At 37.9% G+C, this 18,908-nt stretch overlaps 1 protein-coding gene across 7 annotated transcripts in view; it reads left to right on the top strand.

Moving 5' to 3' along the window:
• The window catches only part of NUMB (NUMB endocytic adaptor protein), a 191,448-nt gene that overhangs the window by 148,980 nt on the left and 23,560 nt on the right, over positions 1–18,908 (top strand). For 5 of the 7 annotated variants that reach the window (XM_044232046.1, XM_044232048.1, XM_044232050.1 and 2 more), the window contains one exon: positions 4,222–4,254. The exons of the other annotated variants lie outside the window; for them this stretch is intronic. In XM_044232046.1, the coding sequence (XP_044087981.1) occupies positions 4,222–4,254 (33 nt within the window). The remainder of the gene's footprint in view (positions 1–4,221; positions 4,255–18,908) is intronic. 7 annotated transcript variants of the gene reach the window in all.

Below are 18,908 nucleotides of genomic sequence, written 5' to 3'. Positions count from 1 at the left end.
AAGATATAAGATTAAAGATGCAACCAGCTTAGAGAAGTGAACTATATTTTGGAACAAATGTCTGTGAATCTGTTGTAAAAGGGAAAGGAGGAGAGAAATAACTGATTATAGTATGCAAGGAACAAAAAAGAACCCCCAATATGTAGACATACGGTATACTGCATATACAAACATACATGCCATTTACCTCAGATTATGGTCATTTAAATTCTTAAATGATTGAAGCCCTTCCTATTCTAATCATCACTAATGTTAAAGGGACTTACTTTCATCTGTTACGGTATGTGAAGCTATAATTTACAGACTTGTCATGTCTATCTGAATATATTCTCCAGTTAAATACACCCTCAGACAATGTAATTTTCCAAGAAATATAAATTCAATCTTTTCTTTAATAGAATAATTCCAATTTCACTAAAAGAGTAAGTTTAGCTTGGAAAATTTTTAAAGTAATACAATGATTTGTCTTACTAGTCATTAAAGAATATTTAAACATCATAATACTAATGACTGAAAACAACAGGCAAATCAGTGAGTAGATTAAATAGACCTGAAACAAACTACTAATAGTTACCAAAATCTTATAACTCACATAATTTGCAGGTAGACGGTCATTGTGGAATGAGCCTTTAGAAAGTCTTCTAATTCAGAGCGTGGCTTCATGTTCACTTTCTAAATAAGGGAAAACTAGGGATGATTTTAATTTGCACAGAAGACATTAAGAAATGGTATTTTAGTTTAATGAGCAGTGAATCCTCTTAACTAGTTTTTTTTAGTCTACATTTAATTAGAAGCATCTCTTCATTATATAGATTGTATAAGTTCATTGTGTAAAATACAAATGAATAAAAACAGTACATAAAATTTTTTGTAATCATAGAGATAGCCACTATTCAGCATTTAGTTTTAAAACTAATTTTTTTTTTAGGGGCACCTGGCTGGCTCAGTCGGAAATGCATGTGACTCTTGATCTGGGTCATGGGTTCGAGCCCCACATTGGGTGTTGGAATTAAAATAAACTTTAAAAAGAAGAATTTTTTTAATTGAGTGAATTTTTTACCTTTTTATATTTTTGATCATGAAGATTATAAACTATAAACATCTCAAGTCCTACGTGAGATGTAGGACTGTTTAGATAAAAAAATTTAAGAAGTTTGTTTTTCACCAGAAATAGAAACCAAATTGCCATTTAAAAAATTATACTTATGCCTGGAACAGTGTCTGGCACATAGTAGCCACTCAAAAATTATTTCTAGAATATACAGAAAACAGTTCAGTCCTCAGTATGGTCAAATCAAATCTCATAACAATTATCATAACCCTATCTTACATTTAATGTCTTAAAGTTTACAAAAGCCTTTTGTTTATCTCTAAATGATTCGTACTTCCATGTGGTCATTTATGACTAATATGAAGTTTTATAAGTATGTTGATTGCTTTTCTGGACATACTTAAACTTTTGAACTTTGAGGGGAAATTGACCACTTCTGAACTTTTCATTCAAGAAGTTATTTAAAATTTTTCAGACTAATGCTATCCAAGAGATTTGGGGCAAATGTTGTGCATAGTTTCACATAGATAAACATGTATTTAAAAAATAAGATTGAATTTTGGGGTCAATTTCCTGTTGATTGTGCTCAATGAAACTTCCTCCTATAAATACTCTTTCAAATGCTATACTGAGAAGTTTGCAGAAAGTTGGAAGTCTTCAGGATGTTCTCAGACCGTATTAGTCCACAAATATTTTAGATTTTTGTCTTTTCATATTTTTACTATGAAGAAATTTCTAGTTGCCTCCCCACCCTTACCAAACATTCATCTGACATTTATAATCTGCTGTACCAGATGCTTATATTGTGCCAAAAGCTATATCTTCTTCCTTAGAGTTTCAAGTAAATGGAAGCAAATGTAGAAGTGTACAGGCTTACAGATTAAAGAAGAAATAACATGTTTATTTCTTCTTTATTAAGTAGCAAAACAAACATCTTAAACCTATCACTTGAATGATGTTTGAACTAAAAATGTGACATTCTGGAGCTTTTTAAATTTGCAAATAATTGAAGAAGCCGAATAATTTGCAAATATAGTTCTTATTTATCCTCAAAGTAGTCCCTTAGAATTTAGGATCACTTTAACATCAACTAGAAGTTACCTGCGTAATTAATATTCTCAAATGAAAAGATAAAACTAAAGAGGATCACCTTTTTTAAAGATTAAGTTTTAAACCTGCTTCTCTGAGCATAAATGTTTAAATTCTTTTTACTTTGTATGATAAAATTAATTACAGCTATTTTCAACTCATTTGTTTTGTGACATACATGCACAAATTAGCCACTTTAGGACTTAGATCATATACGATAAATGGCAGAAACAACTATTTCCCATTTTCAGTGCCTTTATTGACATAATTGAAGGGTCAGTAGTAACATCATTTATTAGTCTATTTTGTAAAACGTGTATCGGGCCTTTGGGTATCTTGCTGACACTGGTCCAAGATGTTCTTTCCTTTTAAAGGTCTTTTCTTCCCATTGTCTCTAAATGTCTCTCCCTCTCTGTCTTGGTTTTAGACTAGTTCCATTATACTGACAGTTTCTAATATGTTTTTTTATTCACTATTTGATATATTTGCTTTAATATATGTTCTTGTTTTAGCAGGTAAAAGAATCATAACTTGTTTTTGTTTTTAGAAAAAAGCACTAATATTCTCTAATAACTATCTTTTTTAATGCATTTTGCACGTCACCTTTTTTCATTAACAACTGAGGTCTTTGAAGAAAAGAGGGCATACTACATGTTTAACAAGAGATTTTATGGGAGCCGAACTAAATATTAACAGATCTCTTTCCCTCACCTCCCTATCCCTCAGGAATGGTGAATCTTTTATCTTTGGCTGCATCTTTAAAAGCTGATGGTCACTCACAGTCTAACAAAACTAGGGTCACCAAACTTGGCAGTAGAAATAAACTTAATCTTACTGCAGTAACTACCCCAATTTATTGTTTTTCCAGTTTAAGTTCACAACATTTTTTGGAAATATTTGATGCTGTTTCTAACTTAGGTAGGAAACAAACTCTTCAGTGTTTGAGAGTAGTGAATGAGTTTATAAATTGTCCGAGAGAGTAAAATTTCAATACATTTGTCTTTTTCTGGGCATTTATCCAATATTAAAAACTGATTATAAAAACTAAAGGCTTAAATAGTTCAACCAAAGTTAGGAAATTTAAAGTTAAGATAGCTTGGTTAGAACCTGTCTACTCGATATAAGTTCTTCTGATCTTAAATGATGGCCAGCTTTCAAAATTTCTATAAGCTTAAAAATTGGTACTGGAACCAGAGATGATGTCTCTCTTATCTACATAGATTCAGAGTTATATACTTATAATTGTCAGTGCAAATTTCATTATTCTAAAACAGTATCATTTTAAAAGAAAACAAAAGCCTGTTTTAAAAATTTCAGTTGTGATCCACAGATTTTTTTTCCCCCACCTGCAGTGAAAGCATTAGCTTTGTGTTCTTTAAAGACAGTTTATTCTCTGTTTAGAATAGAACATATCTGTTATTTCCTCATGATTGTTGTGGCATTGATCAGCCCACACATATACATACTTACAAATTGATCCCAATGGATGGGTAAAGATTCTCTAAGTATATGTTGAACTTGGTAAGAAAAAGTCTGACAAAGATTCTTGCTGCACACTCATAATTTAATTTTATGTATTGCAGTTTTATGTGATTATGCTGTTATCCAAATGTGGACTTTTTTTTTTAAGTTGATGACTTCCATATAGTAGACCACTGATTTTTTAAATTGAAAATGTGTATGGAAATTGAAAAATGTACTTACTACTCACTATTAGGAAATTTAAAATACAAATCTCACCAAACCAGTATGTCTTAATCTTTTTCTCTGCTGCCAGATTTGGATAATCTCTGTTTCAGAAGTAAATAGAGAATACTAAACTAACTTGTTGCTCTGCATGGATACAGGTTCTGATTTCTTCTCTTCCTATGGATTCTTAGGCCATACAGTATGTCTCCCTGCATTTTCATGCACCCTTCCTTTTTCCCTGTCACTCCTGGTATGGATAACTCTTTAAAACTCTCACTCCCCTTCTCCTACTTTGCCCTTTACCCAACTTCTGTATGTGCTTATTGGTGTGAAACCCTGGGACATTTAGCCCATACAATAATAGCGCTCGACTTGTCCCCCTGTTCCTCCAGGAAAGGAAGTTCTTCAAAGGCTTCTTTGGAAAAGTAAGTTTGATGCCACATTCATGCTTGCTTTATAAGGAGTTACACCCCCAGTATAGCACTGACATTTGTTTCTTTATAATACAGGAATTGATTTGACTATATATGGAAATTAATTGGAAAGTTGCTATCTATGATATTAACTGTGTGTCTGTTTATACTAAAGTCCAGTAAAGAAAGCAAATAGGTTGAAAAAGTATTATTTCCACAAGGCTAGGTGTTTAATTTGATCTTGCAAAGCTTTTCATATTAGCATATTAGCTGGAAGTGGGAATATTTTTTAAGAAGTGGGTTTTACTTAGTGCTCAATATTGACAGAAGTGGGAAGAAATATTAATAAGTTCAAGTGGAAATTGAATGTACATCAGATTTTACATTCATTGCAAATGCTTTTTTTCAGTCTAAATTTCGAGTGAAGTGAGTGAAAGTACATATATTTATCTTTGGGGATTCTGTCATTGCTAGTCTGGGCTGCTAATCTAAAAAAAACTATCTTAATTAGTTGTCTACCAAATAATCTGTCATCATATGGGATATTCCTTCTGTACATGCTTTTCAAGTATTTGTTATTTAATGTTCCTATTTCCTTAGAACTAAGAATATATATATAAATAGGTAAACACATTTCTAACATTTTTGTCCGAATTTATCATTGTTTAAGTAAGTGCTAGGAAATAATTCAGATTTAACAGTATAAGAAAACACTACTGTCATTGGGTATTCGTTACTAAGAGTTAATGTGAATATAAAAATGCCATCATTTTTTGTTTTTCTGTTTTTTGTTTGTTTGTTTTTTTACTGGGTGGTTTTGATACTTTGAAATTTTGTTTTAAAGATCAAATAGTTTCCATTTTATTCTCAAGTAAATATTTTAGTTGTGACTGGTTTTTATGTGTTCATATAGCCCACATGATTTGTTTATAAACAAATTTGAAGAGACTTTAGATTGAATAGCTTGATTCAGTTAGTCAATCTGAAATAGAAAGTCATATAATTTACCCACATGTCACAATAAAATTTCTAGTAGACATTTGAGTTTGAGTTAAATTAACAGGTCCATATCTAGAAAGAATTAATCCTATAGACATTTGCATCATTACAGTTAACCCTGAACAGTGCCTGGGGTCAGGGCCTCCAACCCTCTCTGCAGTCAAAAAGTGCTGTATGATTTTTTTTACTCCCCAGGAACTTAACTCTAATAGCCTACTGTTGACCTTACCAATAATGTAAACAGTTGATCAACACATATTTTGTATGTTATATGTTTTACATACTGTATTTTTATCCAGAGAAAGGAAAATGTTATTAAGAAAATCTTAAGAAAAAAATAAATTTACAGTTCCATACTGTAGTTATTAAAAAAAATAACATACATGTAGATTTGCACAGGGCAGTATGTTTAAGGGTCAGTTGTATAAATGCTCAATAGAATTGTTGAGGAAGTTTCTTTGGTAGCTATATATTCTTTCCCAAATAGAATTTCTTTTTTTTTTTTTAAAGATTTATTATTTATTTGACAGATCACAAGTAGGCAGAGAGGCAGGCAGAGAGAGAGGAGGAGCAGGCTCTCTGCAGAGCAGAGAGCCCGATGTGGGGCTCAATCCCAGGACCCTGGGATCACGACCTGAGCCAAAGGCAGAGGCTTTAACCCACTGAGCCACCCAGGAGCCCCTCTTTCTTTTTTTTTTTTTTTTTAATTTTTATTTATTTGTCAGAGAGAGAGAGATCACAAGTAGGCAGAGAGGCAGCCAAAGAGAGAGGGGGAAGCAGGCTCCCCACCAAGCAGAGAGCTCGATCCCAGGACCCTGAGATCATGACCTGAGCCAAAGGCAGAGGCTTAACCCACTGAGCCACCCAGGTGCCCCCCAAATAGAATTTCTCAAAGCAATTTCACATCACTAATTATTATACAGTTTAAAGTAGATTCCAAGTGATCAGTTTTTAACATCTCTACTTTAGTAAAAACAACCTTGTGTAGACCTCGTATAGAAGACTAGATTATAGAAAATATTGATATAATTTATAGAAAAAACATACCAAAAGAAGACTTATTAAGAAGTTATAACATGGTGTTAGGGAACAAAGGTAGCTCTCATTTTGAAATCAATTCCAAAGTGGCAATATTTATTACTGTACAGAGTGGAGTCATGGTCCACCTACAGCATGGCTGAACTGGGTCACACTGTGCTTCTTAGCTGTTGCACTGTATTTTGCAACATAAATTTATGTGGCCTAAGAAAGAAAATCAGGAATCCTCTCACTTAATTCTTAAAATATGCTGAAATAATTATTCTCCCTGTTTTACAATGAGGAAACTAAAGTTTGTGGAAGTGACCTGCCCAAGTTCACAGAGTAAGTTAAGAAGCTAAAATTTCGACCCAGATAATTGGACTCCAGAGCTCACATTCTTAATCACTGTGCTATATAATTACTCTGTTTTCTTATTAGTTACAACCGAAGTTTAAAAGATTTAACCTTGCTTGGGTGCCTGGCTGGTTCTGTCAGTGGAGTATGTGACTCTTGATCTTGGGTTATGGATTAAGCCCGTCACTGGGTATATAGAATACTTGGGGGAAAAAATGTTTTTTTAAAATAAAATAAAAGATTTAACCTTAGAAGATGTTAATAAATAACTTCCTATAAACTCATTTTACTTTCTTCTTTGAGGGTAATAATTTAATTTCGGATTTTATCTCTAGTCAACTTACTTCTTTATTAAGTTTTAAAGAGTCTTTTTCAGTAGTTCAAACTAGCATTTTATTAATTTGCAGATATCTAAATCATACTACTGAGTTTTACTCTCATAAAAGATGCTAAGCGGATGAGCACGGGGTGTCATATGGAGGTGTTGAGTCACTAAATTGTACACCTGAAACTAATATTACACTGTATGTTAACTAACTGGAATTTAAATAAAAACTTTTAAAAAGGTGTGTGGGGAGTGGCGCCTGGGTGGCTCAGTCGATTAAGCATCTGCCTTTGGCTCAGGTCCGATTCGGTCCTGGAATCGGCGAGCTCTGTGTCAGTCTCCTTGCTTAGCAAAGGACTGCTTCTCCCTCTCCCCTGCCTGCTGCTCCCCCTGCTTGTGTGTGTGTGCGTTCTCTGTGACATAAATAACTAAAATCTTAAAAAAAGACCAAACTTTAAAGAAAGGGGGGAAATGATGCCTAACAATATCATTATAACATCTATGAGCAAATGTGACTGTCAGAATTCTTTTGTTATTGGGAGGAGAATTCTTTTTATGGCAGGTTTATTCTAACATAAATTTTCTTTTTAAAGATTTTATTTATTTATCTGACAGAGATCACAAGTAGGCAGAGAAGCAGGCAGAAAGAGAGGAAGGGAAGCAGGCTCCCCGCCAAGCAGAGAGCCCGATGCGGGGCTCGATCCCAAGTCCCTGGAATCACGACCCGAGCTAAGAGCAGAGGCTTTAACCCACTGAGCCACCCAGGCGGCCCCTAACATAAACTTTTTTAAAATTATAGTAAGTCATTTTAAGAGTTTGGAAAACCAACAGGAAAAGAGCATTACCCATAATCTTACCAGAAATGTGCTTTTATTTTATTTTTTATTTTTTTTTATTTATTTGACAGAGATCACAAGTAGGCAGAGAAGCAGGCAGAGAGAGAGGAGGAAGCAGGTTCCCCGCCGAGCAGAGAGCCCAATGCGGGGCTCGATCCCAGGACCCTGAGATCATGACCCGAGCTGAAGGCAGAGGCTTTAACCCACTGAGCCAGCCAGGCACCCAGAAATGTGCTTTTAAATGAAAAACTTTTATTTATTTTTTTTTAAAGCTTTTTAAAATGGAGCCTTTTAAATCTTTCAAGTTGCCATCGTTCAGCTCAGTTCCACACTAAGCTACAGGAAATAGGCTGGTCAAAGAGACTTGGTTTTTCAAACTTGCCAGGCCACTTGTGGTTTAACGAAAGCTGAAAATGAAGAATCTAATAGAACAGTATATGGTAGGAGGTTTGTTTTTTTTTTTAATTAAAATATAGTTGACATGTATTAGTTTCAAAAGTACAAGATAGTGATTTTATAATTAATTACATTATGAGACTCTCATTATTGATAAGTGTACTTACCATCTGTAACCATACAAAGTTACTACAATATGATTATAGGGAGTTTTTAACCAGTATAGTTTCCCATAAATTTTGAGACTTTCTTAGCCTTCCCCTCATGTATCGTTTAATGGTCCAGGATAAAGAGAACAACAGTTATCAAGAGGTGTTTCCATTAAACATATTTGTACAAAAGTAGGTAGATGGAAGGATTTTTAGCTCTGAATTTGAATTTATAAATCATGGCTAGGAGGACTGCTTCCTCGCTTTCCTACGTTGTTTCCTGAACCTGACCAGCCGGTCACTTCTCTATTCCTGCATCACCGTTTAATGAGAGGAGTGTCTGCACAGGCGTTCATAATAGGGAACGGATAAACCTAAGTCTGTTACAGAACTGTTACTGGTTAGCCCATTGTAAGCTTTTCCCCTTAAAGCAGGGAAAAACCCTAAAAACCTGAAACAACTTTTTCCAGGCTAGCTCCGTTAAATTGCTCACCATTGTTAGGAGAGCCAAGAAGGTACTCAGCTTTTTAGGAAGTACTGTATACAGGTTCATTAGTGCATTTGGCCATACCAAGCAAATACTTGATTAACCAAGTAATTACACAGCACTTAACACTTGAAAAAGATGTTATAGTTTTAATATATTTGAAGAACTCCATGAGCTAAGTGATCTGTATTTACATTTTATGAGGAACTGATCAAATACAGAGATACGAAATGTTCTTAGGCTACCCTATTGGGTCTCTTTAAAGCCAACATACTGGAAAAATTCATTTCAGTCTACCTCCTGTGAGTCTTTCTCCTGTGTGTTTACAACTCCTACAAAACACTTCATTTGTGGTCTCCAAATATGTAGAGCTTTTTTTTTTCCTGATACCAAGCAATTTTTTGTGACATCAGCTAGTTTTCCCACAATTTAACTCTGTTCTGACACTGTCTTCCTAGAGAGAGTCTGAGCCCACGGGTTAAAGGCTCAGTCCCATAAGACTGCTCCCACCCTACTTTAGATGCCAGTCATAAGTTATAGGTCCCCAGGTTACCTACAGCTTCTGTCCAGTTTGGCTACAAATTGGAGGCCCCCACAACCTCCTCTTCAGGTTTAATTTGCTAGAGCAGTTCACAAAACTTAGGGAAATACTTATGTTTACTAGTTTATTTAAAATATGTGAGAACAGAAACAGAACAGCCAGAGCAAGAGCTACATAGGGTGAGGTCTGGGAGGATTCCAAGCACAGGAGTTTCTGTCCCTGTGGAGAGGGAGTATGACACTGTCCTGGTACGATGTGTTTGCCAACTTGGAAGCTCTCTGAACCTTGTACTGTTGGAGTTTTATTGAGGCTTCCTCACATAGGCATGGCCAATTATAAATTCCATTTCTAGCCCCTCTCCCTCTCTGAAGGCTAGAGTATGAGGTGGGGCCAAAAAACCCAAGCCTTGAATCATGGCTTGCTCTGTTCTGATGACCAGTGCTTATCTAGGAGCCTACCCAGAGTGGTCTCATCCAACAAAAGATGTCCCTAGTGCTCTTATCACTTGGGAATTTACAAGGGTTTTAGGAGCTCTGTGTCAGGAATGGAGTCAAAGACCAAATATTAGAACAATGGAGGCTCACAGTGCTCTCTCACTTGGGAAATTATGTTTTTCAGAAGCTTTGTGCACAGAACCAGGGGCAGAGACCAATATATATTTCCCACTATCTCACAGCTGTTCGCTTGTCTGTACACAGAGCTTTATGATATGCTTTGACCTACTTTGTAATCTTGCCACTCATAACCACCCAATGAATTAAACAGGAGAGCTCATGAAACTACATTTTACAAATGAATAAACAAGCTCCGAGAGGTCACCCAGTTAGTAGTAACGGGCAGCGTCTACCCAGAAACCAAGTTTTTCTGCAAGTTGGTGCCGTTTTTCACCTACTCCATATTGATGTTCTCTCATTCAGAAGTACACCCGGTAGCTCAAGGACCTGAATGCTTCCCACAAACATGTTTTGTATGCCCTGAGCACAGTTTATAAATTTGAATTAGTTGCCAAAATTTCAAATACTGAAAGTTTTCACATAAAAGTAGAATATCTATCTTAAGAATTAGAAGACCTGGCAAAATGGAATGCTTTCTATGTGGCAACGGTGGCTTCCGCTGAGTAGCCACTGTACCCTTCAGTTGCCTGTTTGCCACAGTCCCTCCAACTCCCTCTTGTCCTTACCTCAGCCTGATTCACTCATTTTGTTACCTGCTCTTAATCCTGTAGGCATTTGAGTTTGTGAATTCTTCTCTGAGCTATTATGTCACTTAGAGGAGGGGGGGCGCTTTAACTCTGTAAAAATCACCGAAAATATATCTGTTCTAGCAGATCCTGTTAATGTACTGCCAAATATGTTTTTCTCATGTTCTTACAATTTTTCAGTTGTCAAATGGCATAATTAGAAATGGTTATGTTTTAGAGAATGCATGGTTGAAAAGTAATGTGTGGTTATAGTGTTTTTACCTAATCCTAAAGAGTAAACATCGTGTGATATTTACGACTGCTCTTAAATACGCGTACTCACATATACGTTCTGTTTTATATTTCCCAGATTTTCTTCTCTGTAACAAATCATACTTTGTGCTTAACCTTCATTCTGGATCCTTTTCTTTAAAGTGAGGGAATGGGGCACCAGGATGGTTCAGTCACTTAAGCATCTGACTCTTGAACTCAGCTCAGATCTTGATCTCAGGGTTGTGAGATTGAGCTCCACATTAGGCTCCTTGCTCAGCACAGAGTCCGCTTGAGATTCTCTCTCTCTCCCCCGTACCTTCCCACTCATGTGCTCTCTTGGGCAATCTCTCAAATAAATAAATCTTTTAAAACACGAAAAATAAAAAACAGTGGTTCGCAAGCTCAAGTCATAGTGTCTCAAACAAACTAGGGACTGTGCTAGGCTATCCAGATATAAGGAGGAGCAAGGCAATCTTCATTTTTTTTTTTTTAAACTCATTTACTGTCCCATTTTTAGATAACTGTTTGACACTTCCTCCTTTTTCCTTAAGTTTCCAGAATTTTTTTTACTCAGTTCTCTCTTTTGGCTGATGACCTTGCTTCCTACTTCACTGAAAAAATAGAATCAATCAGAAGAAAACTCTTGCATGTGTTGCCACCACATCTGTCTATATCCATGCCCGTATGCTCTGTTTTCCCTCGTGTGCAAGGGATGAACTGTCTGTGCTCCCAGCCGAGGCCAACTCCTCCACTAGACTCTTCTTATTCCAACTCCTCCTTACTCCAGCAATGCCCCGTACACACTTTTTCCATTTCAGTTTTTCTTTCTATAGTGAATCAAAACAGGTCCTCTTTAAAAAAAAAAAAAAAAAGTTTCTTGGTGCTTCAGTTTCTGCCCTCCCTTCCTCTGATTAAACCTATTTAATCAGGCATTTACCTGCACCACTCCACCAAAGCTATTCTTACTAAGTTTTCTTCTGTATCATTATTCCAGGGATCTACTGCCTCCATACCTGACCTGTTCGCAAATTTGTCATAGTCCATTCCTCTCCTGCTATGAAACACTGTTCATTTGGAGTTCAGAGATCATGGTCTTGGTTTTCCCTCATATTGCTGCCTACTTCCCAGTCTGTAGACTCTTCTCTACCTACATGTCTCCCTTGATGATGTCATCCAGTGTCATGGATTTAAATCCCATCGCTATCCTGATGACTGAAACTTCTTCAGGCATCCTCTCTGACCTCCATCGTGGTATTTCCGTCACAGAAGCAGTATAGCATAGGTGTTAAGGGCTTAGACTCTAGGGAGTCAGGTGCTTGCATTTAATCTTGGCTCAGCTACCTACTTTTCCCCACCTATTAAAAAAAGGATAATACTAATACCAACTGCATGTGATTATTGTGAATATTAAATAAGTAAATATAAGTAAAGTGTGCAAAGTAGCCTGTCATAGCGGCTCAGTGTTAGGTATTGTTATTGTCATCATCATTAAACACTTTACATCAGCAACTCACACTCACATGTCAAAAAACAAATTCCTAATCTGTCCCTCCCAAACTGCTCTCCCCAGTCTTCCCCATCTCAGTATAGAGCCACTCTGTACCTGTGCTCTAGCCAAAAATCCTGGATCTAATTTTGACTCCTTTGTGTTATACCCTGTATCCATATCCCATCAATAGTTCCTGTCTCAGTGCTGCCACACTGTTGCCCTGGTCCAAGCCAGCTTCTCCTCTCATCTGAGTCATTGCAATGATGTTCTACTTCCCCTGCTTTCATTGTTGTCCCCCCTACCATCTGTTCTCAAGATATCAGCCTGAGTGATCTTTTCAAGACAGAGGGCTGATTATATTGCTCCACTGCCCCAGATCCTCCATTAGCTTCCTGCCCTACTCAGAATAAAAGCCGGAGCCTTTGGGTCCTGTAGACCATTGCACATGAATTCCCTCTGTCTCTTTTCCTAGCTTCTGCTCTCACTTCGTCAGTTGCAGCCACACTAGCCTCCTTGCTATTCCTCGAGCACACTAAGTATGCTTCTGCTCTTTGCACTTGCTGTAACCACTACTCTGGAGCACACATCATCCAGTTACATGCCCGGCTCACTTCATCTCTTTCCATTCTTTGTTCAAAAGCTCCATTCTCAGTGAGGCATTCACTGAGAATGAAACATTCACTGAGAACCCTATTTTAAATTCCAAATACCACCTTCCTCCATATATACACACTCAGTATTCCTCTTCTCTGCCTTATTTTTCTCTGATAGGGCTTATCAATATTTGTCAGTGTCCCAGATTAAAGGGTTACTGTAGTGTTAACGAAGCGGCCGCTAGAGATAATGCCAGTCTCAAATACTGGCGAATTTGTGTTTCTTTCCCTTTGCTGCTTTGTTCTTTAGGGAGTATTCACTGTATCTGGGAATTATAAAACAAAATTTGTTCCTTACACGATTCTGCTCAGAAATTCAAATATCAACTGATAGACTTTAAGGTCCTGTTGAGATTAAAAAAGAAAGGAAGGCAATTTTCCTGTGAAAGAAAAGAAGCTTCTTGTTCATTTATTATGAAGCGCACGGTCTCATGTTGCCTGTTAGTGTGTTGTTATCTCTTTACTCTGTAGTGACTGGGTTATCTTGTGTGTGGGTGTGACAGAAAGATTGACCAGTGATTCTTTACACATTGGGTACACTTGAAAATCATTTTGGTTTATACAGAAAGAACTTTGCACCATAGAATGGCAGATCACTATTGCTCAGAAAGAGCAACTTGCTCGCCTCTCCTGCCCATATTGGTCTGTTTGCTGCAGTTGCTTCTTAACCTTTCAGAGTTATGCCATTCTATGCTTCCCATGTGTCTGTATAGCATTTCTTGCTTAGGTTTAAGCATTAGAACAGCTGCTTAACCTTTTGCTCTTTTTTTTTTTTAAAGATTTTATTTATTTATTTGACAGAGAGAGATCACAAGTAGGCAGAGAGGCAGGCAGAGAGAGAGGAAGGGAAGCAGGCCCCCTGCTGAGCAGAGAACCCGAAGCGGGACTCGATCCCAGGACCCTGAGATCGTGACCTGAGCCGAAGGCAGCGGCTTAACCCACTGAGCCACCCAGGCGCCCCTTAACCTTTTGCTCTTATCTATCTTATGCCCAGCAGAATTATCTTGCCCTCAGATATCACTTCTATTTATGTTAATTGCACATTTGTATCTCATTGGTGATCTTGGGACTTACAGAACTTTGGAGTTGAAAAGCACTGAGACCTAGTTGTGGTTTATTTATTTTTTTAATTTATTTTCATAAATTAAAGGAGGGGAGGAGGAGGGGCAAAGGGAGGGAGAGAGAGAAAGAATCTTAAGCAGACTCCATGCCCAGCACAGAGCCTAAGGCAGGGCTCCATCTCACAACCCTGAGATGATGACCTGAGCTGAAATCAAGGAGACACCTAACCAACTGAGCCACCCAGGAGCCCCCTGAGTTGCAGTTTAAACCATTAGATAGCATATAAGCACATTTGTTTAAAAAAAGGAGGAGGAGAAGGAGAAGGGTAAGGAGGAAGAGAAAAAGAAAAGAGGGAAGGAAGAAGGAAGGAGGGAAGGAAGAAAAAGAATAATTCAGGGGCATAATTTCAAATGGGTCTGTTATTTCAATATAATAAATTATCTTCCAAAAAAAATTTAATTAATAATCACTTTCCAGGGATTTGAAGACTTACATCTAAGATTGGCAAACTATGGCCCACTGTTTTTGTAACTAAAGCTTTACTGGAACAAAGCTATTTCCATTTGTTTATATATTGTCTGTCTGCTTTTGTGCTACAATGGCAGAGTTGAGTGGTTGTAACATAGACTTATAACTTGCAAATGTTTGACATCTGGTCCCTCATAGAAAAAGCTCTGCCAATTTCTGATTTAAGCAGAATCTACTGTAAAAACAAAAACAGAACTCTGGGGATAGGTAGGTAGATTAGATTCTTTAGGGACGCGTGGGTGGCCCAGTTGGTTAAGCAGCTGCCTTCGGCTCAGGTCATGATCCCAGCATCCTGGGATCGAGTCCCACATCGGGCTCCTTGCTCGGCGGGGAGCCTGCTTCTCCCTCTGCCTCTGCCTGCCTCTCTGTCTGCCTGTGCTCGCTCTCCCCTCCCCCCCGATAAATAAATAAAATCTTTAAAAAAAAAAAGATTAGATTCTTTATTGTAATTAATTATTTCAGTTGCCTTTTATTGTGAATACCTTTTATACTTAAGGGAAAGTGATCTTTCAGTGTGCTGAGCTAAAGTTACTGTTCCTGTGTCATTTTTGCAACCATTTTGTGTTCTTCACTGATGTATTCATTTGAAGATTAGCTGTGCATTTCTCTTACTTGCAAGTACAAATTTACTAATTCAGCAATTTGTAATAGATCCACTACCTGCTATCATTTTCTCCAGAGTCAGAGCCTTATTGAATTCTGTATTGGTTTTTGTCTGCCCAAAATAAGAGATGTTTATGGAAGATGTTAATTTTAAAATTCTAAGTTGGATATATAGAAAGTTGAGTGGTTACTAGCTCAGTTATATTAGACATTTATCCTCTTTCACTCATAGGTTAGCCTGATCTTTTCAGATTCTACCAGTTTTAAGTTTGAAGTTATTGAAGTTCTGTCCATGTTAAATCTGTCTTCTTTCCTTGAAGAATAAGCAGTTTCCTTTTTGTTGTAAAACTGAGTTTTTCATAATTAACTAGGACTAGTGTGAATTCTATCTATAACCGAAAAATTACTTTGTTTTTTTAAAGATTTTATTTATTTATTTTACAGAGAGAGAGATCACAAGTAGGCAGAGGCAGGTAGAGATGGGGGGGAAGCAGGCTTCCTGCTGAGCAGAGAGCCCGATGAGGGGCTCGATCCAAGGACCCTGAGATCATGACCTGAGCCGAAGACAGAGGCTTAACCTACTGAGCCACCCACACACCCCAACCATGAAATTACTTTTAAAATAGAAAGTGTTGGGGCAGCCATTAAGCGTCTGCCTTTGGCTGAGGGGAGGATCCCAGGGTCCTGGGATCAAGCCCCCCATTGGGCTCCCTGCTCAGCGGGAAACCTGCTTCTCTCTCTCACAATCCCCTTGGTTGTGTTCCCTCTCTTGCTGTCTCTCTGTCTAATAAATCTTTTTTTTTTTTAAAGATTTTATTTATTTGTCAGAGAGAGAGAGGGAGAGAGCGAGCACAGGCAGACAGAATGGCAGGCAGAGGCAGAGGGAGAAGCAGGCTCCCCGCCGAGCAAGGAGCCCGATGTGGGACTCGATCCCAGGACGCCGGGATCATGACCTGAGCCGAAGGCAGCTGCTCAACCAACTGAGCCACCCGATCTTTTTTTAAAAAAAGTGTTGGAACAAGTGATGAAATAATTCTTCATGTCTCACATCTACATTACCCTAGCTACTACATTTTATTAGTTTCTGAAGTATTATGTAGTCTTTTTTTGTAAAGAGGTATTTGTGTCACTAATATGTACCTAAATCCTGTATTTCATACTTACTCTGGGTTAGCTTTATATTTCAGTCTTTTTGCTAGCTTCAACTTATTTCCTAAGATATTGGCTTAAATAGACAGTTTTAAGGTAAACAAAGGCAAAAACTTTCATCTTCTATGACTTATCATTTTCTGAAAAGTGTTTAAGGACCTCAGTTGATGTGATTGGAATGAAAGACTGTAAAGGGCACAAACAGGAAGGGGCATTGCTACTGTAGAATTTGTATGATGAAGTCTAAATTGAATTTAACTGCAGGTATCTTTGAGTGTTAATATTTCAGTACCTGTTGGAAGTAACTGTATTGTGGCCAACTATTGCGACATCTAAGAATCAGCCCCCAAAGTGGGAACAAAAGCAAGAAGAATTCATACTATCTGTTTTCTTCCCACAGTTAGAAAATCAAAGGCCATGAAATATGACAAATACAGTGCCTCAGTGGTACATTAGTACAACACCATAATATTTTTTTTTTAAAGATTTTATTTATTTATTTGACAGAGAGAAATCACAAGTAGATGGAGAGGCAGGCAGAGAGAGAGAGGGAAGCAGGCTCCCTGCCGAGCAGAGAGCCAGATGCGGGACTCGATCCCAGGACCCTGAGATCATGACCCGAGCCGAAGGCAGCGGCTTAACCCGCTGAGCCACCCAGGCGCCCAACACCATAAAATTTATTATGTAGATATACCTCAAAAGGCAAAGATGTTTTCCTAACTATATAATTGGACCCAGAAGATGTCTGTTTGGCTATATATGGTAAGGAGACTGAATGAGGAACACTTCCATTCAGAAATGACCTTTGACGGCGCCTGGGTGGCTCAGTCGGTTGGACGACTGCCTTTGGCTCAGGTCATGATCCTGGAGTCCCGGGATCGAGTCCCACATCGGGCTCCCAGCTCCATGGGGAGTCTGCTTCTCTCTCTGACCTTCTCCTCACTCATGTTCTCTCACTGTCTCTCTCTCAAATAAATAAATAAAATCTTTAAAAAAAAAAAAAAAAAAAGAAAGAAAGAAAGAAATGACCTTTGAAGTGCACTTGGCTGGCTCAGGTGAGCCTGCAACTCTTGATCTCGGGGTCATGAGTCGAGCCCCACATTAGATGTAGACATTACTTAAATAAAAGCTTTTAAAGTGAATCAATAATCAAATACCCCCCCATTTTCATTCTCCCAATCTGGAATTAGTCCTGTCCATTGCCTCAGAGGCTGAACTCTGCAGGCAGCAATTGCGCAATGAATAGATTGATGAAGTTGCGAATTTCAGTTCCTTGCCAGGATTTTCAGTGCCATTTGGCAGTCTTCTGTGTCACTGATCGACTGTCCTGTATCCCTTACAATAGATATTTGGCAAATATATTCCTTCAAGAAATATTTCTTAAACTACTGTGCTGTGCAGGCATTGTTCTAAGCTCCGAGGATACAGCAGTGAACAATAAAGTTGGAAAACCCGGCCATCATGGAGGTTCCCTTGTAGCAAAATACTCAGTGCTGCGTAGGAGTTGGTTAAATATGGGCAGTTGCTCTTGGCGGTGGGGTAACTACAGCCCCAATTTGTCTGAAATAGTCCAGTATAACACCTGTTTCTGGGTTTTAATAGTGCCCCCTTTCACTTCCAGAGGGTCCAGTTTGGACAGGACATTATATGACCACCCCGGTTCTAAACCTTTTACATGTATCAACTTCTTTTATTCTCATAATAATCCCCTGAGGTATGTGAAATTGACATCATTACATAGGTGTGGAAATTGAAGCTTAGAGAAGTAATGTGCCCTTGGTCATACTAGTAAGTGGCTGAACCAGAATTCAAACCGAGACAACAGCCTGGTTCCAGAGTTGATGCTCTGAGTTACTGTGCTCTGCTGCCTCTATCCTGCTCTCCTGCGTGTTGACCATCTCACTGTGCCTGTCGACCGTCCTCTCCCCAGCAAAGTAAAGTGGGTAATCTCTCCTTGGCAGATGAATTTATGTCTCCAGAGTGAATTTCCTCAACTTGCCACTCCTGTACAAATCTGTGTCATTTTACTCAGCATAACTCTATCACTCCATTTCACAGAAGGGACATCCCTCTTCCTGTCTAAAACGTGTATTCTAGCCCCATCCCATCCCATCCCACCTCCTAGAGGACTTTCTCCTTCTCAGACCTTCAGTCTCCATACTCTACTGGCTTTTCTCACTCATCATGTAAGCATGATCTGTTCTTATTCAAAGTGTGTCTTTCAAGAAGCTTCACTTTTTTGGGAGAAGTTTTTAAAAGTTTTTTAAAGTTACTATTGATGATAAATGGCTACCAGTTCCTTATTACCCTCTTTCAATTTCAAGTACTGAATGTATCTCTGATCCTTTTACCAGTCCTACAGATACTTTACAGATGAAGAAATGGAAGCTCATAGGGCTCCACAACTTGCTTAGCTTATGAACAGTGGCACCGAATTCAGACTGCTTATCTTACTCCAAAACCCATTCTGTCTCTAGGATATCATGCTAGTTTATCATAATTCTTAAAGATCTCCCTTAATCCTCTGCCTGTCCCCCATTGCCCTGTGGCTCTCCCTTTTGTAGAAAAACTTATTTTTTATCATAGTTTTTTTCACTTAGTGACTTATTTAATAAATAGTCC

Source organism: Neovison vison, chromosome 13 (genome assembly GCF_020171115.1).
Source record: "Neovison vison isolate M4711 chromosome 13, ASM_NN_V1, whole genome shotgun sequence".
NCBI lineage: Eukaryota > Metazoa > Chordata > Mammalia > Carnivora > Mustelidae > Neogale > Neogale vison.
The sequence above is the reverse complement of the archived record's forward strand: the minus strand, read 5'-3'. Positions and strand labels throughout refer to the sequence as shown.